This window comes from Mustela erminea, chromosome 8, assembly GCF_009829155.1.
Source record: "Mustela erminea isolate mMusErm1 chromosome 8, mMusErm1.Pri, whole genome shotgun sequence".
In the NCBI taxonomy this organism is placed as follows: domain Eukaryota; kingdom Metazoa; phylum Chordata; class Mammalia; order Carnivora; family Mustelidae; genus Mustela; species Mustela erminea.
This window is the reverse complement of record NC_045621.1, coordinates 65,380,887-65,404,517: the sequence shown is the minus strand read 5'-3', so window position 1 is coordinate 65,404,517 and position 23,631 is coordinate 65,380,887. Positions and strand designations below refer to the sequence as shown.

Below are 23,631 nucleotides of genomic sequence, written 5' to 3'. Positions count from 1 at the left end.
AAATATTAAAAAAATGTTATATTAAAAGTCTCTGAAACAGAACACCCTCCATTTTTTCTTGAATGGTAAATAAAAATCATTTTATTGTCTTTGGAAGATCTATTTTTTTTTTAATTTATCTTATGAGAGAGGCACTATGCAGATGGGTAGGGATACAAGAGAAAAAGGCTGGTTTATGTGTGTTGGAAAGGTACATAGGAAAAATGGTCTGCTGTTGGTATTGTAGGAATAGGAGGATAAAAGCTGGGAGGAAGAAGTAGGTGTCTGGGCTTTATCAGGAAGAAGGATCAACTCGGCTTCTAAAAATGGCTTATGCTTTTGTAAACTAATTTCGCAGGTTCCTACAGCTCGGCTTAGTGGTGCTTACAAGTCTTTCCTGATGTCTCTTTGTTGTTGCTTTGGCATATTTTACAGATCCCACACTTTGAATGGAACTCTATGGCACTGTCAACAAAGGAAGCTCGGATGGACTACCTGAGAGAATGTATATTTGGGGAAGGCAAATCATGACTGTAGTTTTTATTTAAAACTAGTGATGATGGTGTGTCCCAGCTGAACTTATTTTTAATTATGTTTCCTGACTCAATGAAAAACTAATAGTTCAGAGTTGGATTTCAAGGTCAGCTGAATACCTATTAAAATAAACAAACAGGGGCGCGTGGGTGGCTCAGCTGGTTAAGCAGCTGCCTTCAGCTCCGGTCATGATCCTGGAGCCCCAGGATCGAGTCCCACATCAGGCTCCCTGCTCAGTGGGGAGTCTGCTTCTCCCTCTGACTTTGCCCCCTCATGTTCTGTCTCTCTCATTCTCTCTTTCAAATAAATAAATAAAATCTTTTTAAAAACTTAAAATAAAATTAACATTTTCCTTTTTCCAATATTTATTATCTGGTTGGGAAATGGTATAAAAATTCTTAATATAAGGAACTTGTAGCTTTTAAGAAACTTAGTTTACAATTCGATTTTTGAGTGCCTAAGTGCCAGGAAGTGTTTTAGATGCTGGGGATTCAGCAGTGAATGTAGCATATCTGCTGTGGGTAGAGTCCAAAAAATGAATAAAATATACTGTGCCATAGATGATATTAGATGATATGGAGAAAAATTGGGAGGGTCGGGGATAGGAATATTTTGGGTAGGTATGATTTTATATGGGGTGATCTGAGGTGGACTCACTAAGGTGATATTTGCATTAAGATTTGAGGAGGTGAGGCTAACTGGCAGTAGAGTATTCTAGGTGAGAGACCAAGATCCTGATGTAGGAATATGCCTGACATATTTGAGAATAACAGGGAATCCCCTGTGGCTGGAGCAGAACAAATGGGAGGTTGAGGGTAGAGGTATATAATACGAGAAAAGGTAACACAGATAACAAATACATAATGCCCAACCTCTTGGCTCTAGTGAGTGAGATAAGCAGCGATTGGAGAGTTTGTATAAAGGAGTGAATCTCTTCGGCTACTCTCTTCAGTGAGATGGGAGAAGACTGCAAGGAGATAAGTGTTTAAGCGGGGAAACCCATTAGAAGGTCATTGCAATAATCCGGACAAAAGATGTTGGTTGGTGAGGCACCTGGCTGGTTCAGTCTGTAGAACAGGAAGCTCTTGATCTCAGGGTCATGATTCAAGCCCCACAATGGGTGTGGAGCCTACTTAAAATAAATAAAAAATAGGTGGTCGGCTTAGAGTGGTAGCTGTGGAAGTAATGAGAAGTGGTCAGATTTTGTGATGTATTTGGAAGCTGAGGCAACAAAATTTGCTCACTCACTGGAAAAGAAGTATGAGGGAAAGAAGTCAAAGATACTTGTTTTTGTCTTGAGCAACTAAAAGGATGTTAATGCTGTTGACTGAGATGGGAAAGTCTACTAGAGGAAGAAATAGGGGGTGCAGCGGGGGTGAAGATCATGAGTTTGGTTTTAGAAATGTTGAGTTTTTGATGCCTTTTTAAAAATTTTTCTTTTTTTAATTTTTTGAAAGATTTTAAAAATTTGTCAGAGTGAGAAAACAGTCAAGCAGGGGGAGCAGCAGGCGGAGGAAGAAGCAGGCCCCTTGCTTCTTCCGAGCAGGGAGCTCAACGTGGGCCTCAATCCTAGGACCCTGGGATCATGAACTGAGCTGAAGGTAAATGCTTAACTGACTGAGCCACCCAGGCACTCTGTGATGCCTTTTAAACATCTTAAGTGGAGTTACCAAATAGGCATTTTAATGAGTTTGGAGGTGAAGGCAGAGGTCCAGATGACAGATACAAATTTGGAAGTTGTCTGCAGTATTTAAAGTCATGAAGGGGCACCTGGATGGCTTAGGGGGTTAAAGCCTCTGCCTTTGACTAGGGTCATTGTCTCAGGATCCTGGGATCAGCCCCGCATCGGGCTTTCTGCTCAGCTGGGAGCTTGCTTCCTCTTTCTCTCTCTCCCTGCCTCTCTGCCTACCTGTGATCTGTCTGTCAGATAAATAAAAAAAATCTTAAAAACAAAAAAGTTATGAAAGTAGGCGAAATCACTATAATATGATTAGAGGAGAGTAAACAGAGGAGAAGTCTGAGGACTCAGCTCCAGGTGCCCCGACGTGAGGTCAAGGAGAAGAGAAATGAGCAAAGGAGGCTGGGCAGGGATGGCCATTGAGGTAGGAGGGACAGTCATAGGTAGTGATACTTCCTAGAAGCCAGGTTGAGAAAGCATTTCGAGGAGGAGGAAGAAGGGGTGAGCAGTTGTATTAGATGCTGCTGATGGCTCAGGTAAAACGAGGATTGGGAAATGTCCATTAAACTGAGCAACATAAAAATCATTGGTAACCTTGCGAGGAGGAGTTTTGGGGAAGGGGTGTGTATGGAAACCTGACTGGTTTAATAGAAAGTGGGAGGAGACATTTTTTTTTTTTTAAATAAACGGAAATAAAGAGATGGGAGTGGGAAATGGACCAATCTTGACCTGGCCTGCTCCTACCCATGATGAGGAAATAATGATTTTCTCTTGTTTTACAACACATTTATCCAATAAAATAGTTACTAAAGGCCTACTATGTGATATAACCCCTAGCCCTTCTTCCAAGAATGATTTATTTGTGCTGGGCAGAAAACCGTGTAGTAATTATCCTCAGGCCACCTGGTGGGAGTGCAGGTAATTAGCATCTGAAACTTACTGTCTCTGACTTAATGACCCTCTAAGTTCATTCTGTCCCTAAATAAGTTGGTAGCCAGAGCGCCTTGAATCTTAAGCATAGCTATAAAACATGGGTCCTGCATTAAGTTTTGGTCTGTTGATATTTGATTTAGGTTTAGTTGAAAGTACCTTGTTTAAAATATCGTTACTTAGCTGGATGCCTGGGTGGCTCAGTGAGTTAAGTGTCTTCCTTTGCTCAGGTCATGATCCCAGGATCCCCTGGGTCCCCCAGAGTAACCGCTATCTTGCTTTTATAGTAAGCACTTCCTCTAACAGTTTTATCATTCAGGTTTGCATCTCTATAGAGACCATAATTCGCACCTCACCCCCTTTAAGTGTGTCTTAATTTGTAAGCATCTCCCACATTCTTTTTTTTTTTTTTAAAGATTTTATTTATTTGAGAGAGAGACAGTGAGAGAGAACATGAGCGAGGAGAAGGTCAGAGGGAGAAGCAGACTCCCCATGGATCTGGGAGCCCGATGTGGGACTCGATCCCGGGACTCCAGGATCAAGCCGAAGGCAGTCGTCCAACCAACTGAGCCACCCAGGCGCCCCAATTTTTTTTTTTAAGATTTTTTTAAAAAAATTTATTTATCTGACAGAGAGAGATCACAAGTAGGCAGGGAGGCAGGAAGAGACAGGGGGTAAGCAGGCTCCCTGCTGAGCAAAGAGCCCGATGCAGGGCTCGATCCCAAGACCCCTGAGATCATGACCTGAGCCAAAGGCAGAGGCTTAACCCACTGAGCCACCCAAGCGCCCCCATCTCCCACATTCTCTTCCAAACAGTTATCTGCTGAAAAACCTGTGGAGTTTCCCATCCTCAGGATTTGTGGATTGTATAATGGTGGTATAGTCTAGGGCAGTATTTGTTAATACAGAAAAGTACTCAGGATTCTACATCAGAGATCCAAAGTAAAGCTGGGTTTTGTTGGAAGTTCCCATATTTATGGTAGAGACAATAATCCTGTATGAAAACTCACCTTTTCTTCATGAAATTGCTTGACAAGTAATAGTGGAACATTCCAAATTAGCTCCAAGTCAGGTTATTCAGAAAATAAGATGTGTAAGGATAGAAGGCAAACGTATCTGTGGATGCATCGGTGGTTGTGGACAGACTGAGATGTCAACTTAGTGTGTACATTAAGAACAGCCTATTGAATATGGTGTTTCACATCCCAGAAAATGCAATAATACAGTCACCTTTCTATCAGAAATTTATGAATAGGTAGCCCTTCCATGGAAAATATAAAGCTCAAACCAACAAATACATACCCTCCTCCAGTACACTCACTGGCTCCAACTAATGCCTGGCAATTTAGAGTCAATTCATTTCCTGAGAACAATCCTTAACCCTTCTACCATAGATACTGTAGTTAGGAGCTTGAAGACTGTGGTTTACTGGTATTTAATTTAAAAAAAATTTTAATATGATTTAAATAACAATATACTAGTATCACAAAAGGAATGGAGAAAAAAAGGAAGACCACTTGAATTTAACTACTTAGAGATTTTTTCCCTTCAAATGAGACCCATTTATTACACTTCTTAAAAGGTATTTCCAGAGTTTTCTTATGCTATGTAATCTTTAACATAATGCATAGGATTCTTGTCATATCTTGAAGCACAAGGGAAAGTGATATTTGATACTTTAGACATTAAAAAATTGTAGGTGTACCTATTTCATTCCAATTTAATATATAATAGAAAATGAGTGTAAAGTTACCGTAACAATGTAAGTGAAAGAATTCGTAAACAAATTTAGAAATCTTTACAGCTGATTGAGACAGAGTAACAAAAGAAATAATCCATTCAACTTAATATTTAATTTCTTACTAGAAAATGGTTTTAAACAATGATCATTACACCTAGGATTTCAATGACTTGAGGTTATGATGCTCACTGCTAACCTCATGGACAGTAATTTAGTGAATAATTTCTACATGAATCTCTGCGTAGGCTTTTGAAAAACAGAATAAATTAAAGCCCTATTTCCAAACAAAACACATCCCATTCCATTGTTTTTTTTTCCACCTCCCCATTTATAGTTTAGACAGTTTGAAGAGGTTTAAACGTGTTGCTAGGCAACTAGCTCCTGAAGCATAACGTATTTCCTTCAACATTCCGGCCCATTCTTTTTTATCATCTTCATACCTGATGGAGAAAAAAGAAAAGTAATCAATAAGAAGTTTTTAAATAGCTCTATAGGTTTCCTAGTATTCAGTATACAAATATGGGTTTTTGAGAAAATCCTATTGGCTTTTGTCTAGAGGAGGATGCACCTGACTGGTGGAATACATTCCTCCCCAAATATGCTTTCCCTGAATGAATGAGTGTCTGAACTCCTGAACCACTGCCATGGTATTTAATCAGGATGCTTAGGCATTTAAGCCTTTTCTGGGAATCAAAGACTGTTCAGAGACTAAGAGTAATCAACAGTTAAAGCAATCAGTTGTTCACCTTTGGACCAATAATGATGGCCAGTCTCTATGAGTCAAGGTCAGTTGACTCTACCTTAAGAGTAAGAACTGGGAAGAACAGGGGTGGCTAGATGCCTTGATTATAATTTCAGTTTTTCCAATATACTTGTGCCCAGCATGCCACCTGACCCTAGTGATCACTCCAGAAGAACCTATTTCCCTTCCCCATTAATGTCTTGTGCGAGTACTCCTCTTAGATTTTGCACTTGATGTTAGGTAAGAACTAACACTAGGTTGTTCCCTGGGGGGAAGATTCACGGTTATAAAGATACAGGCAACTCGAATTGCTTTGAAATATGTGTGCCTCTACTCTGCCTCGTGCCTGGAATGCTTTTTCTGCATGAGCAATTCTGAAATGCTGCCTTCTTTCTGAAGCCTTTCTTGCCTTCCTCAAGCAGAGTTTGTAGTTTCCCTTCATTTCTCACATTGTCCTTTATATAGTATCTATTATAGCAGTTATAATTCTTTTAATCTTTTTCCCTATATTTATGTTCTCAACAAGCTCAAGGGTACTTGAGGGCAAATAACATCTTACTCCTCTTAGTGTCCTCCCCTTCTCCAGAAGCTATCAATAGTTGACACATAAGAAATACCCCTAAATCATCCTATAATGATGAATAAGATTTAAAGTAATAATTTTTAAGATTGGCTAATGCCTATGTAAGCTGTGTGGTATCTGACTTAATATCATCAGTGGTCTAAATTTAATCTTAACATTTGTACTGTGCACCAAGTGATTTTTTATGCTAAGTAGACAAAAATATTTTACAACTAATAAAGGGAAGAACCTTAATTATCTCTGCAAAATTTGGGGCAACACACTAAAAGATAAGGAATAGTTTTAAATGAGAAAGTGAGCACATATAAGCAGTAGGAGGGTAAATGAGTCTTAGAAGCATTTGCTTCTTGGCAGTTATATTTTTACTTTCAGCTTGGTCAATCCTAAATAATGGAAAGATTTCAATAAAAAAATTAAGAATGGAAAAAAATTTTTTTTACACATCACACTAAGACGGTATGTAGGTTTAGAATGTGGTATACCGGTATTACTGATAGTTTTCGTCTCTGAATTTCATCTGCATGTGTGGGTAGATTCACTAGGAAGTCGAGGACAAGTGGGCAGCCACCTTTCTGCAGGTGAGTTGCTGTCAGTGTTAGCACACATGTGAGTCACCTGGAGGGCTTGCTAGAGCACAGTTTGCTGGACTCCATCCCCAAAGTTTCTGTAGATCTGAGGTAAGGCCTGATAATCTGCATATTTATCAAGTACCCAGGTGGTGCTGATGCTGCCTTGGGAACCACAACAGATCACTGGTTCTCAAACATGACTTGCACATTTAGAGCCCACCTAGAGACATTAAAAATATTGATGCCTGGCTCTCACCCACGGAGATTGACTTAACTGGTATGGAGTATGGCCTGGGCATGAGCATTTTTTTAAAGTTCCCTAAGGGATTCTAATATGCAGCAAGATTTGAGAGTTATTGCTCTAGATTTTATCACCCGAGTGGAAACCCCAGTACCAAAATTTAAAGTTTTATAGCTAAGCAGACAGTGATGAATGTATTCTTGCCTTTCCCCAGTCGGGTGGTACCCAAACTTGTCTGCACATGAGAATCAAAAGACCAGAGGTCTTTTGAAAGTTTCAAAGCCCAGACCATACCCTGGACTGATTAAATCCTAGTCAGTGGTGGTAGGACAGAGGTGTCAATACTTCCTGAAGCTCCCTAGGTGAGCCTTGGGAACCACCATCCTAATCGCAAAATACACCATCATCAGAGAGGGTCCCTCTTTCAAGCCCCCCTCAGCAGGGTAAGGGCTACTTTTAGTGGAGATGCTCCCCTTTCCTGCCTACAGCATCCTCCCACTGAAGCAACTTGGCTTTTGGTCACCGGTAGGGAGCAGAGCGGCTCAGATGGGATTCAGCTGACTGATGGCACCATTTCCCAACATCACTGTTTCTCAACCCTGGCTGTCTGGTAGAATCACCTGAGAAGGTTTTAGGACCTGACGGCAGAAATCCTGATATAAATGGCCTGCACGGAAGTCCAAGCACTGGTATATTTTAAAAAACATCCGAGGTGATTTAAATGTGTGGCGAGTGTTAAGAATCACTGCCCATCTCACTGTTGGTATTCATCCCTGTTTTCCAAAAACCCTGGCCTTCTCAGCCCTCCCATTATTTCATTCTTTTTTTTCCCTACTGCTTCCAGTCTTTTTCCATCTCAACCTCTTCCTGAGTCTAGCCTCTTCCTTCCCTGGAAATTTCCACTTTTCTTTCTTCCTCCTTCTTTTTGCGGGGGAGATGAGGAATAGTTTATAGCCTTTATAGCCATTTTCTTTCTTGCCTTCTCCACAGCTAGTTACTATCACAATAACATAAGGAAATGATTTTTGATGCACAAAATAATTGCTTGGTTAAGCCATGGGCCTTTCAGCCTTCCCATTCCCCAGGGAATGAGGCATGTGCTGGGTCAGGTATAGAACCAATAACATACACTTTCTACTCTCAGCCTTGGTGGTATGCCTTCACTGATCCCTCTTCCAGAGCTGTCCCTACAAATTTAAATGTGCATGCAAATCACCTGGGAATCTTGTTAAAATGAAGATTCTGATTGAGTGAGTTTGGGGTGGGGCCTGGGATTCTGCATTTCTAAGAGACTCTCAGGAGATGCCACCACTGCTAGTCCATAGGCCATCCCTTGAGTGTGTCCAAGGTTCTGAACAATCTGGTAACAGACCAGGGAAGGGCCTCCATCCTTGAGAGTGGGGGTTGGCCTTTAAGCTGAGAGGGAAAGCATGAGTTTGGCAATTTTTGGGTAAGTGTACGGGATGAATTCAGTAATGCTCACTGCAGGAAACTGAGATCTACCTACTATGAATTTTTCTCAGCAACCACAGTTCCTGGGCTGAAGGCAGCAAGCATCATTTGGCAGACCTATGAGGTGCCTAATGGTAACCAGATATCTGCATAGTGTATGCCCTGCCCAACTACGTGACTCTCTATGCATTACACAATCTACCTATCTCCCAAGACTTCTTGTGTACACCCTGTTCTCCAGGGGATGTTCACAGCATCAGAAACTATGGTAGAATTCTCCACCCCACACACGCTGTATAAATACTACCTTCATTTTAAGTCTAACTTAAAATACTCAAATGAGTAACAACTGCAAGTGTCATATTTGGGACATCTGACCAGCTCCTATCTGACCGGTAAAATGGATCGCTACTTTTCACTTCTTCTTTTTAAATAGCTTCTGTAACTGAATCCTCAAAAACTGGAAAACCACTTACATTAGATTCAAAATAGAATTAATGAATTCACGGAAACTCAAGAAGTTATGTGTTTCTTCAGAACTCTGTTTTCTGAAGATATCAAGTGCTCATTGGTAGAAAGGGTTGGAAGTAGCCTTTGCTCTGCTAGTGCCTAGAGCAGTACACTTTTACAGCCAGAATGGAGCTCACGGGATCACCAGTCCAACTCTCATTTTCCCGTTCACGGGCCCAGAAGACTCCTTCCCCAAGCACAATGAGAAGCAGTACTTGATGCTCAAGTAAGTGGCACGTGCAGAAGTCCAGTTAGGTTTGAAAAGTGTTTAGTCTACTACCAAGAAGAAGCATCCATGTTAGGAAAGTCTGACCTACTCTTTACTGCAAAATTGTTTGTCTTATCTGTTATCAGTTATTTGATTTGCTATTTGGTCCTGAAAACTGGGAGTCAAAAAAACTTACTTCCATATGTCATTGACTTCAGTGGGGGCAAACTCTTTGGACTCCAGTTGAATCATGGCAAAACCACCGATGGCATATAGGGATCCAGCCAGGCCGACCAAACTGATGGAGCTTCTTTCTTGGGGAAATTCAGTCATTACTTCCCACCTAGGAATTTTTGAAAATAGAGTCAATGTAAAACCCAAGGAAATGTCACATGTGTTTACTGAACAATTATATAAAAATTTAATTTAAAAATTCAACTAGCAAAGGCATCTACACTAGAAGGTTAAGTTTGTTACTGAAAAATGTCGACATATTCCTTTATTTGAAAGATGTAACCAGATTAACTATAAAGCTCTCAATATGTCAATCCTAGAATATTTCCTTCATCAGTTCGCATGTTCAGCAATGGTGATATAAACAGTGGGTGTTTTGTGGCGGTTCTCGGCCTCCTAGGTCCTACGGTGTTGGAATTCATTTGAATGCTAATACACATTTTTAGAAACTCTGATTTCCATCATTTCTCAAGAAATCTTCAAATCCTTTGCGATAAAGGCATGTGACTAACTTTATATTATCCTAGTTTAGAAACTAGGATATCTTTTTGATGACTTATACTACATCTTTTTAAATAAAGGATTTTTTTTTAAGATTTTATTTATTTATTTGACACAGAGAGATCACAAGTAGGCAGAGAGGCAGGCAGAGAGAGAGAGAGAGAGGAGGAAGCAGGCTCCCTGCTGAGCAGAAAGCCCGATGCGGGGCTCGATCCCAGGACCCTGAGATCATGACCCGAGCTGAAGGCAGCGGCTTAACCCACTGAGCCACCCAGGCGCTCCTTAAATAAAGGATTTAAGGGGACTTTTTAATGTTAACAGCCATGTGAAATAGGACACATAACTATAAAATCAATCAAATTAGTTGGCAGGATCAAGAATCTAAAATGAGTTAATCATTTTGAAATTCTCTATTTGATTACTCTGGCATTAAAAGTGGACCTTTACTCGAAATATATTATCTGTTTTTCTAACTATAAAAGTAGTATATGTACATTGGAGAAAATCTGGAAATACAGAAAGGTATAGAAGAAAACAACTATCACCCATAATCATAGCCTCCAGAGTAATGATAAGGAACATTTTAGTGTAATTTTGTTATTTCTCAAAAAGCATACAAATTTAAATATAAACATCCATACACACATATGAAAAAAACTAAGAGCATAGAGTATTTACAATTCTGAGTTGCTTTTTAACTTCTTATGAGTGTTTACTCATAATACACAGTTTTCAAAAAAGATGATTTTTCACGATAATTTAAATCCTCTCCCATAAAAATTCCTTGGTGGTTTTCAGATACTAAAGTCTATTTTGTAATCACACATTACATGGTTCCTTAAAAAAGTAATGACAGTACTCTAATTTTTTCTTCATTGCTAAACTAGGAGTATAAAAACTATATACTTATCCAGATGAATGAGCTCAAAAATTTGAAAAAGACTAATTTTACACAAAGAGTATCTGTCAAATATCTTTTCGCATTAACTTTAAGCCAGTAAAAGCTTATATATGAACATTTTAAGAAAATTATAAAGAGCGTAAAAAAATTTCTGAAGCATTCATACTTTACAAACATCACAAACTAAGTGGAGGTCTTTCTGTCCTTAAACAAACTACATATTTCAAATCAAATAACCATATGGAGATATGTACATCCATCCACATGCATCTCATTCATTAGCATTACCTTTGCATGACTAAACTCACAAAGTTAATAAAAAGGATAAATGGAACATTCTGTCATTAACTTGAGGTTTATGTATCCCAAGTTGCAAACCACTTAATGCATCAGAATGTTAGGCATTTCACACCCAGTAACAACAGAAGAAACCCAGATCCAGATGTTTCCTTTTAATCCTTGCCTCCTGCCTTCCTCTCCCCATACCCTAATTAGAAAGTTTAATTTTCATCCAAAGTTGGAAAGTAGAGTGATTAATATGCTGTAGTAAGATATAGCAACTCACTTATTGGTTGTGAGGTCAAAAGCTTCCACTGAAGCTGAAAGACCATCTTCAGTGACACCTCCCGCAATCACAATTTTGCCTTTATGCACTGCCACTCCGAACATGGAACGAGGGATTTTCATTGGAGCCAGATCCTTCCAGTCTCCTTTTTTGGGGTTGTAGATAAACACCCTGTTTGTACACTTTCTGTAAACATAAAAGACAACAAAATGGTCCTTTTAGAAACTTCCTTTTCTGAAGGAAGCAATTTCACTAATCATTTAGCTTTGCTTCCCATCTGAAATACATAAAACAGAATTAGAAAAACTCAAAGTATTCTTAATCTGAATATATAACAATTCCAAATGTGGGGAACTTAATTATACTACTGAAAGGTAGGGTAACTTTCCTTTTGGCAACTGCCCGGACAGAGTAGATTTTAATCCTTTCTGTTGCTAAATTCAATGGAAGACAGGAATAGAGCTAAAAAAAAATTCATAAATCTTTTACTGTGCTAAGTAATAAAAATGTTAAGTTGATCTTATTATTTGAATCTCCTAGGAATGGATCAGTTAATTTCAAAAAATTAGGTATGGAAGTACCTATTTTAAATTTAACATGATGGCTTATTTCATTTTAGGATATCAGTAATATACCAATGCATTTTTAAGAAATCTGGGACTGTAAGCAACCAGTCATGGGAGTAGATGAGTAATGAGAACAGTTTTATACGCTAAATGCTACCAAGAAAACCTGTACTTATCTGAGTTAGTATCTTCCTTGAAGTTATCCATAATTTACTGATGGGAGTTCAAAATGCTAAATAATAATTGATTAGCTGGATATATTTGTGCATTTTTTGTTTTGTTTTGCTTTAAAAAAGATTTTATTTATTCATTTGAGAGAGAGAGAGAGAGAGAGTGTGTGTGTGTGTGTGTGTACACGTGCGCAAATGTGGAGTTGGAGGGCAGGGGTAGGAGAAGAAGGAGAGGGAGAGGCAGACTTTTCACTGAGCCGGGAGCCTAACTCAGGGCTTGATCCCAGGACCTGAAGAACATGACCTGAGCCAAAGGCAGATGCTTAACCATCTGAACCACCCAGGCATCCCTGTTTTTACTTTTTTTAAAAAAATATATATTTTATGTATATTGTTTTAAAGATTTTAATTATTTGACAGAGAGAGACACAGCAGGAGAGGGAACACAAGCAGGCAGAGTGGGAGAGGGAGAAGCAGGCTTCCCGCTAAGCAGGGAGCCTGATGCGGGGCTTCATCCCAGGACCCTGGGATCATGACTTGAGTGGAAAGCGGACGCTGAAGGACTGAGCCACCAGGGCGCCCCTGTTTTCACTTATTTAAAGTAAGCTTTATGCCCAGTGTAGCTTGAACTCACAAGATCAAGAATCACATGCTCTACCAACTAAGCCAGCCAAGCACCCCTGAATGTATTTGGTAAAGTCAAAAAGCAAACAAACAAAATCCCCAACTTTTTGTGAGGACTTTTTTTCTTTAGTCTTATGAAAAACCATGTATTCAGAGTAGAAGAACTTCTGCTAGTATTTGACTATAAGTATTACTTTAAAACTTCTTGACAAGGGCATGATTACAAAATCATGTTCTTCAAATCTAGTGGTTTAACTAGTGCGATTCAGTGCTTACTTTTAGATAATGACTCATTTCAAAGTTCTTAACTTTGGCATTCGTCAAGCAATGTTGTCTTGGTTAATCATATTCTCAAGATTAATATATTCTTACTGACAAGACCTGTATGCTTTCACTGACATATCAATTTCCTAGTTACCAACACCACTTGAAGGAAACAATTCAAATCATTTGGCAGGGTCACTACATTTCCAAAGTCAGGACACTGCTTAATACACATTTTCCATGCCATTTAGTCAGGAAAAATACCCAAAATAAGATTTTTCACTGAGTAAGTTTGTAATATGGCTTTCCTATAAATATTTATTTGATGGGAATAGCTTAGATTAAGGAAAATATAAAAATTTCAGTATATGTTATCTTTGAACAGGATAGACTGTATAAAAGCCCTTTTTAAAACAATTGGTCTTTTATTTTTATTTTATTTTTTAAATTGAGATATAATTGACATACCATATCATATTCATTTCAGGTGTGTATCACAGTGATTTGATATTTTTATACATTATGAAATGATCCCCCATACAAAGTTATTACAATATTATCCACCCATCCTCAACCCTACCCCACTCTGGTAACCACCAGTTTGTTTCCTATATCCATGAGTCTGTTTCTGTTTTGTTTTTTCTTTTTCTTTTTCTTTTTTTTTTTTTCCAGGTTTCCACAGCTTTTTTTTTTTTTTAAGATTTTATTTATTTATTTGACAGACACAGATCACAAGTAGGCAGGCAGAGAGAGAGAGGAGGAAGCAGGCTCCCCACGGAGCAGAGAACCCTGGGATCATGACCTGAGCCGAAGGCAGAGGCTTTAACCCACTGAGCCACCCAGGCCCCCCAGGTTCCCACTGCTTTTTAAAATCACATTTTTGGGGGGTTCCTGGGGGGCTCAGTTTTAAGTGTCTGCCCTTGGCTCAGGTCAGGATTTGGGGGTCTCAGGATGAGCCTGACATTGGGCTCCCTGTTCAGAGGGGAGCCAGCTTTTTCCTTTCCCACTCCCCCTGCTTGTGTTCCCACTCTTGCTGTCTCTCTGTCAAATAAATAAATAAAATTTTTTTAAAAAATCATATTTCTTCTGTTATATGTAATTTTAATTTAATAATGACCATTAATTATTCACTATAAATATAGAGTTCTTTATTCCTAGCACATTTCCATATTTCCATATTTTACTCTCCTTTCCTGCTTTGTCCATTTAATTCTTAATTCTGGTTCCCTTTCCAGGATTGACATCTTTATTTATTAAGCAACCTGGGCAAAAGCCAAATTAGGCAGAGTTTTCAGGGCCAAGAAATTAATTCTTACTATTTAAACAGAAAATCTTCATTTTTACCAGATGGACTACTCATTTAATTAACTGATTTCTAGAGCACTCTGAACTCACTTCTCCCCTTGAGTTACAAAATCTTTTTCCTAATGAACTATCCCTTGAAATGCTTAGAAATCAAGTTCTATGATTTTCATCCTGTTTTCCTCACAAGACACTGGACACTAGTGGGTGAACCAGGTGCAATAGTTCTGTTTGATCAGTGCCTCTTTGTGACCCATTGTTAAATGTTTTTAATATCCTCTCTGTCCAGGAGTAAGTCAGTGAAACATTGCTTAGGAAACAACTGCACTCTTTTCAGTCCCCATGCTTTTCAGTTTCAAACTCATCTAAATTCTCTTTTATGAATAGAAAGTACAAATCTGTAGTATTTTTATGCACTATCCCTTTAGCAGTTATATTTTAAGTATTACATTACAGAGGTAGACTTAATTTTTATTTATTTATGGTCAAAAGAATAAGAAAGCCCACTGTTTTTTTTTTTAATGATTTATCAGTTTATTTTAGAGAGGGAGGGAGAGTGCAAAAGCACAAGTGGGAGGGGCAGAAGGAGAGGGAGAGACAATCTCAAGCAGACTGCATCTAATGGGGAGCCTAACTTGGGGAGCCCAACTAGGGGTACCCCACTAGGGACTTGATCTCAGGACCTGAGATCACAACCTGAGTCGAAACCAAGAGTCCAAAGGTTAATCTACTGTGCCTTCCAGGTGCCCCCAAAGCCTATTGGTTTTAATGTAGTAAGATATAATTAAAAATTAGCCCTGGGGCGCCTGGGTGGCTCAGAGGCTTTAACCTCTGCCTTCAGCTCGGGTCATGATCCCAGGGTCCTGGAATCGAGCCCCACATCGGGCTCTCTGCTCAGCGGGGATTCTGCTTCCTCCTCTCTCTCTGCTTGCTTCTCTGCCTACTTGTGATCTCTGTCAGATAAATAAATAAAATCTTTAAAAAAAATTAGCCCAATTGAAGACTTGATTATGCTCCTAAATGCTGCTTTCTCACTGTAAGAATGCTTATGATGGCAATATCATGCTAGTTCCTAGCAATATGCTGGAATCTACAAGTTTACTTAAGCAACTTTTTTTTAAAAAAAGCTTTTATTTATTTTAGAGAAAGAGAGAGGGGGAGAGGTAGAAGGAGGAGGAGAGAATTTCAAGCAGGGTGTATGCTGAGCACGGAGCCCAATGCAGAGGTCCCTCTCACAACCCTGAGATCATGACCTGAGCCGAAATCAAGAGTCAGACGCTTCTCCAACTGAGCCACCCAGGTGCCCCAGGTTAGCAATTTTTCAATTTTATTTAAATTGCCCTTCAGTTTCCCTTAGAAATCATTTATAATATCCTCTAATAGCTTTTCAAAATTTTATTTTGAAACTTTAACTTCAAAAATATTATGGATGAGAACCAAGTCCCATTTCAGTACATAGGTTCAAATGAAAGGAGGAAAGAACTCTTGCAATAAAAATCATTTGGAGGGGCGCCTGGCTGGTTCAGTCAACAGAACATGCAACTCTTGATCTCAGGGTTGTGAGTTCAAGCCCTACCCTGGGGCTAGAGCTTACTTTTAAAAAACCCAAAGGTTTTTAAAAAAAAAAAATCATTTGGATGTAAACCATAAGGAGATTTTAAGGGTACTTACTTGTCATCTGTCTTTCCTCCTAGACAATATATCATCCCCTTATGTGAAATCACACTGTGGCCATAGACTTTGATAGGCAGTTTTTTAACTTCATTCCACTTTGCAGCCCTGCAATGAAAAGATGGTAGAACTTCTGTGCTTTCAGTTAACACCAGGGTATAAGGTTACGAATATGTAATAGGTACTCATATACCCAAATGCTTAGGAAACAGGAGCGTCATGTCAACTTACACGGGATCATAGCATAATACTGAATCCAGCGAAGCCTCTGTTTGAAGGTCCTTGCCTGCCACTACATAGATTTTGTCATCTACCTCTCCCAGACCAAAGAGACACCTGGCTGAAGGCAGAGGTGGAAGTCCAACCCACTCAGATGTTATGTTATCAAGCTGAAAGAAAAACATATGAGGAATTTTGGAACTTGTTAGAAAAAAGTTAGTTGCACCAAGCAATATGCTATATTTTACATGTTGTGTTGAATGCACTGACATAATGAAAGATGTTGCAGGTAAAATAAAACTGCAATCCAAAAGTATCATATTTTGCCACTGGAATACCATGAAAAATGAGAACACCTACTTGGCTTACTTAAAATGCCAAAATCTGCAGAAAGGAGGGAGAGAATAGAGTCACTAGTGATCAGTTAGAACTGTGAGGTTCCTTGTCAAAGTTTCTTCCCATGTTGCCTTCTTCAGGTTCAAAAAAGACATCATAATACTTTCAGGGCATTGAGGAAAGAGAGGTTGTCACTGTAGGTAGGGCCACAGTATGTGAGTGACCCCAGAATGCTATATTTAACACACTCCCCAAGCCGGCACCCAGGACAGCTGGACCTGTCGCTCAGTCCACAGACAACTGGGATGTTAGGCAACATCTTTTTTCTAGTCTTCAGAATTGTTTAGGTTCTCTTTGTTTCACTTTATTACTTCTGACATAGGCAGGTATTAACATCTATAACGTCCAACCCTTTCATTGGAAGTCATTTGAAATACCCTTGTCTCTATTTAAAAAAAAAATCTTTTAGTAATAGAAGCAACTTGCCTGTTTTTGCGACTGCGACTTCTGCAAGCCTAAGCCAGCTCTCGAAGTGCCCATGCTCTCATGGGTCATTCTGGTATGGCTGGCATTGGTTTCAGCACTTACTATTGGTCATTTATAAGATTTTCCAGTTTGCATTTAAGGACACCAAGGCATGAGAACACATCTTCACGAGGGAATGCAGTTACAGATTGTTCTCTGTCGTGCTACTTCTGTGTAGCAGAAGAAAAAGGAATAAACCCCAGAATAACTGGATACCAAGAGCAGGTGCAGATATTAAAGGCTGCAGGCCAGGGAGGGATCTCTGTAGAAGTCTGTATATATCTTGCCTCATAACTCTGGTTAAAGTAAAGCACTAATTAAGACTAGATATGATGATCAGTTTATTCTTCACATATATATTGTTAGCTCTGCAGTCACGAATTTTAACATCTAGATAGTGAGCTCTAATGTTTTCCTTCTGAAAACAAATCCTTTGATCAAGAAGGTGGTGTGTGCTCCAGTAGAAATAATGAACATTTATGAAGTTTGGCTCTGTGACAGGTTTTATACTAAATGCTCACAGAGCTTTTAAGTGATATTCAAATAGAAGCTATATAAATCCACTGTTTTCTAAATGGGAACAGTAGCTGCTGTGATCCCAGACTGGAGGGCGTGCTGCTGGGCAGTACCGCCAACAGCCCCACACGACCCCCAGTTAGGGCACTTACTACAGCAAATGTAATAGGAGACTGCCTACCAGGCACTTTCATAGATGAGCTGTCAAGCTATTTAACTTTTCTGGCTCTAGTTTCCGATCAAGGTTTGAACCTAGAGTACTTTAAGATGGGGTGCTATTCAAAGATTTGGTGAATCTATTAATTCTAAGGAAAAAAATCCCCTCTCTTACCCAAGTAAAGAATTCTCATCATCTATTTATAACATACAATCGAAGATCATACTACTCCTAACTTAAGACATTTTAAACAGATGTGACCAAGCAGAAAAATACAATATAAAACCCGATATTCTCATACGTGCTTTTTCTTGTGAGTCATAAATAACCCTTTTTATAGTCGGGTGTTTTATCCTGGTACCTTGTTGCACTATTGTGCCTTTTAAAAGGAGCAAGGCATGTGCAATGACAAGAAGCCGATCTTTTCAACTTTGTGTGACTTTTAATAACTATAAAGCACATCAAACAGGTTTCTTGAAACAGAAGTGAGAAGCTTTGCCAATAAAAGTAAGAAGAGTAACAAGATGGAAGAGAATGAAGATAAGACTATAAGTATTTCTTGGATCTATGATTTCTAGGTATCTGTTCATCTGTATTTTTTTGTATATGCCCATCTATGTTTTGATGGCATTTTTACTTCCTAGATATAATTATTAACTTTTAAATAGAATTTAGCTTTTCTGAAATTTCAGTGAATTTGAAAATAGGGCTTAGGAAATTTTCTGGCATGCATTCAAATACTTACGATTATGGCTTCGATTGTATTGTTATATTTTGTAGTTAACACTTTTTGACAGAACTTTGAATATTAAGAATTGTGATTAATGTGAGCAATGTGTATTATTAGATTTTTCAAGATTAGAAAAAGCTGGTTAAAAGTAGTATTTTGTGAATGCATAGCATGTCACACACTCTGAGAGCACACAGTGACTATGACATTCTACACTTATCTTTGGCCTTTCCAACTCAAGTGCCCATAAACCTCAGGCTCTGGGTGGCTATGACCTAAACAAACACTTCTGAGCTAGCTGTAAGCTACAAAGTACTGGTATTGGCATTATTCAAGATAAAGGTTAAGCCACTGATTCCTTCATAAACTGATAAAAAGATATCATGTTGATAATATGAAATAAACTCCCTTCAAATAAACCGCAAAGAATTTATTAGTTTGGAGGATTTGTTTTCCTGGATACTTCTGGGGTTTCACAAAACAGATTAACTTGCAATAATGTCTAAGTACAACTCTGATCCAAATACATGTGGTCACTTGTCATAAATAAAAATTAATGGGGCGCCTGGGTGTTTCAGTCTGTTAAGCATCTGAGTCTTGATCTCAGCTCAGGTCTTGATCTCAGAGTTGTGAGTTCAAGCCCAGTGTTAGGCTCCATACCTAGTATGGAGCCTACTTAAAAAAAAATTATCATAAATAAAAATTTCTAAATATAATTAATGAATTCAAGTTAGTCACACTGGTGTAGATACTTTTTCCCCAAAAGTAACCCAAAGTGTGTAAATTAAGTATGTAAGTTCTCTTCATTTACAACAAAATTATATTTTTGTCAGTAAACATAAATAACAGATAAAATGCTACCTTTAAGAACTTCAGATCACTTCAAGAAAACCTGGAAAAAGGCTGAAAATCTGATCAATTATCATTTTTGTAATGTGTAAAGTACTAAATCTTAGGTTCCCTAAGTCATAACCTAACCTATTTTTCAGAAGAGATACAAGAATAAATTTCAGTCTTACTAAAACACTGGGTTTTGAGAGAGCATAGTCATGATCAGCTAAAAACTTGACATTTTGGGTAAGAGTATAAAGAAAATCTTGAGTCATCACTTACATATTAATTAGGACCTCATTTTTCACCAAACTATTTCTAAGATATTGACAAGCCATTAAATTAACTGATTTAAATATTTCTGTCAGCTCTCGAAGTAGCAAAAGTGCAAGGGGCTGGAATAGGACATCAAGCAGGATAGAACACAAGCAGCCTGAATAATTCACACACCAGCTAATGGAATGGTGAATCACAGTTTCCTTTATGCCTCTACTTTTATAAAAATAGCGCTTCTTACCTGGAAGAAGTAAGACTGTAGAGGCTGATCTTTATTTTCTTCATCCACATATAGTCCTCCTACCACATACACCTGATTTTGTTGGGTAACAATGCTAGAATGATTTCTGGGAATCTGCTCAGCCAGTGCAGTAAGGTAGCACTCATTTTCTGTGGGATCATAAGCCACTGCAGCTGTGTCATTAACCAAGAGGATGAGGTCTTTGACAAACATCCCATGCCTGGGAATGTCATTCAGGTAACCAGGAAGTAAGTCTTCATCACCAACATCACCATTCACCTCACCAGCCCCAGCCTTCTCTGCATTTTTGCTAGGTTCGGGGAGTTTGCCTGCGAAGGCATCTTTTAGAACTTTGATTTTTTTCTGGAGTTCTGGGTTGCTTTTAATTATATCATCTTTCTCAACATGATCTTTAAAATATTTTTCTGTCATAAGGCGAAAACGAATACAATCAAACACTTCACTAAGGTTCTTAACCCTGTTTTCTTTGTCCGTTCGCACCCATTTCATCACTGCCTCAAACACTGCTTCTTCCTTTTCTACATTTAGGCTGTCATTTGAAATTACTGAGATCAGTTCCTGTGGAGATAGCTGCATAAAGTCCTCTTCCTTGCAAATCTGTACAAAGCGATCAGACACAAATTCACGGGCAGAGATGGCGAGTCTTGGGCAGTCGAGAAGAAGTCCTAACCTTAAGATTGCTAGACAGTTACCAGGAGCAAGTCTCTTCTGAAGATAAGAAACACAGACAGTGAACACCGAAGGGATCTGAAAGCGGCTGGCCAGGGCAAAAATATCCTGCACGTTTCCATCGTTGAGGTCGATACTTGCAGAGTACAGGTACTTGATGATCAAATCCAGCACAGCAGGATCCACATTATCTAACACTACTTCCTTTTTTTTCCCCTCATCAATTTCAGATAAAAAATACTCACGGAAATAAGGACTACAAGCTGACAAAATCAACCTGTGGCAAGGAAGACTTTTGTCACCTGCTTTTAGGGTGCAATCGATGAATTTTTTTTCTTCCAGGAGATCTTTTAGACCGTCCTGAAGAAGGGTGGATTGGTAAAGCCGCAGTTCCTCTGTGAGTTCCCGCTGAGAATCCATTTTGTGAGTAACCTGGGTAAGGAAGGGGACACTGAAGGCCTTAGCTCCTTGCAATACACAGGTCTAGCTGTAAAAAGGCAGATCGGTGTGCTTTGCCCAGCTTGAAGCCTTTGCAATTTAATCCCACCAGCTAAATATAGATACCAACTCTAACAACGGGAATTCAGGAGAGCTAGTTTGGAAAGAAGAGTTGTTCGTGCAGCTGTTATAGATTGAAGGGAACAACTGGAACTTTCAATCCCTAAGGAAACAGCTAAGAAACAAGCCATTTAAATGAAGTGGGAAGCTTTTACATAAAGCATTAGAACATAGGCCAATAAAGACATGTTTAAAGAAAGTGTTTATTGAACTGACAGAAAACTGAATCATAAAAATGAGTCAGTCCGCTAAAAATGGTCTAGTGGCAAACTCCTTGGCTGTCTGAATGAATGATGCAAAGGTCAAGAATATGAGGTGAGTTCATTTGAATACTCATAAGCAAAATCCCTTTTCCAATTACTGTTACATAAAAATTTTTATTTTCTAGTCAAAACAGTGGTATTTATAATTTTCTTTTCGAAGTAGGAAACTTAAAGACTTCTATTTATGTACTAGTAATATAATCTAAAAAAACCTTTAAATAACAATATCTCATCATAATGGAAGTAATAAACGCAGGGAAACTGCTACTTTTCTAACATTCTAAATTACCCTTTTAAGTGGAAAAACTGTAATTAGTATTGAATTACATTACAAAATTATTTGTTATTCAGACCCTGCTTTTCTCTACAAAGGATCTGATGTGGCGAACAATTATAGCACAAGTAGGATAAATGCATAAGGTTAAAATGAAACAAGTTCAGAAAGAAATAGGAATAGTTAAGAGTCAACACTAGGTAAAGAAAAAAATCACATATGATTACTAAAGATATTCTGTGATTTAAGTGTTGAAAATAAAAAAATTAAATAAAAAGTTAAAAATACAGAACAGATGTAACTCCACGAAAATAATGCTATCAACAGGGGCGCCTGGGTGGCTCAGTCATTAAGCGTCTGCCTTGGGCTCAGGTCATGATCCCAGGGTGCTGGGATTGAGCCCTGCATCAGGCTCCCTGCTTGGCGGGAAGCCTGCTTCTTCCGTTTCCCACTCCCCCTCCCTGTGTTCCCTCTCTTGCTGTATATCTCTCTGTCAAATAAATAAAGTCTTAAGCAAACAAACAAAACAATGTTGTCAACAGAACACAGCAAAATCAGGAAGCAGTGCTGTATCACTGGCATAATTTGGAAAACAAGCCTATTCAAGAGAAAAAAAAAGAGTAACTGAAATCATAATTTAAGTTGTTGATTGTAATAGAACACCCTCTTAATTATGGAATGCAGAAGTCATGATTTGAAAAAAAAACTTTTTTGTTTATATGCAGATGACATCATATAGACATCATATATACCTCTTCATGAATTATTACAAAATTTTTACTGTCACATTTTCTGAACTCAATGGTACTGCAGGAAATTACTGTATAATTTCAAAGTCTGGTATTCTTTTTTTTTTTTTAAGATTATTTATTTATTTACTTATTTGACAGAGATCACAAGAAGGCAGAGAGGCAGGCAGAGAGAGAGGAGGAAGCAGGCTCCCTGCTGAGCAGAGAGCCTGATGCAGGGCTCAATCCCAGGACGCTGGGATCATGACCTGAGCCGAAGGCAGAGGCTATAACCCACTGAGCCACCCAGGCACCCCTCAAAGTCTGGTATTCTTAAACCTGCTCAAAAGAATATAAGCTCCCTGAAGACAGGAAATTTTTTTTTTTAATTTGCTTTGTTCAATGCTATAGCCCCAGGACCTCATGTGCTCTGTAAATACTTGTCAAATGAATCAATGTCCCTAGATCAGTGAATTGGGTATTTTTAAACTTCAAGGTCTCTGTGAGTAAAGGTTTTTTTCTTTTATTTTACATCACAGTGAAGTCAAAGGTACTGTCAGCTGCTAAAACAACAGCTGAAAGAAGAGCTCATTGACTCTTTTTTCCATTTATAGATGTCATTAAAGGTTTTAACACACTAGAAGAAACTAACAGCTGCTCCCCTGATTAAAGAATAAATGACTCATTTCTCTCTACTCTGTTAACAACTAACATTTGAAAAGATTAATGAGTCAGATGTGAACACCATGATATGACATTTGAGATTCCTTACTAGTCAGCAATTATAAAGTCTGTTTTGCTTCGAAAACTATTTAAACATATTCCTGGCAGCATTTTGTGACCTGTGTAAAAATTTCGAACAGCCCCTTTTTCCCCTTAATGTAGGTTGTTTATTATAACTCTATCTCTTAAAAATGTACAACTTCTTTCTTTTTAAAATAAAGAAACCAATGCATAGCTTTTATCCTTTGACTTTAATTAAACTCAGGTTAGCACTTAGTTAGCATTTGGTTACTAAGTGTTTATGGTTGTACATACAGTTGCATCTTATTTTGTAAGTTTTTACACACTCACTCCTTTCCCTCTAGAGAAAGAGGGCTCCTTTGGTTAATTTCAATGATTTGACAAAGGCTCCTTACAATTTTTTTTTTTTTAAATATCAAAGCAGTAGCAAAAAGCAGGGATGCCAGAGAAGTTGCCAAATTGTAGCTAACCAAAAAATCGGAGAATATCCTATTTGAAAATTTCAAAGAGGTTTTTCATTGAGTACAAACAAGGAGAAAGTCAATAAAAGAACAATTTATTTACAAACTATTTAAAAC

The 23,631-nt window shown here is 38.4% G+C and overlaps 2 protein-coding genes across 2 annotated transcripts in view; one reads left to right on the top strand and one right to left on the bottom strand.

Annotated features, from left to right (window-relative positions):
- FASTKD1 (FAST kinase domains 1) overlaps nt 1-711 on the top strand; it is a 56,972-nt gene extending 56,261 nt beyond the window's left edge. Inside the window, exon 15 of the mRNA XM_032355873.1 lies at nt 415-711. Coding sequence (XP_032211764.1) covers nt 415-510 — 96 coding nt within the window. The 3' untranslated portion in view covers nt 511-711. The remainder of the gene's footprint in view (nt 1-414) is intronic.
- A 3,936-nt stretch (nt 712-4,647) lies between these two features.
- Nucleotides 4,648-20,998, bottom strand: KLHL41 (kelch like family member 41). Its single transcript, XM_032355868.1, has 6 exons — nt 19,797-20,998; nt 16,197-16,354; nt 15,966-16,073; nt 11,369-11,554; nt 9,364-9,510; nt 4,648-5,302 (listed from the first exon to the last, which is right to left on the bottom strand). Exons 1-6 carry the CDS (start codon nt 20,904-20,906, stop codon nt 5,191-5,193), a joined length of 1,821 nt encoding a protein of 606 aa, XP_032211759.1. The 5' UTR covers nt 20,907-20,998; the 3' UTR covers nt 4,648-5,190.
- Nucleotides 20,999-23,631: the final 2,633 nt, after the last annotated feature.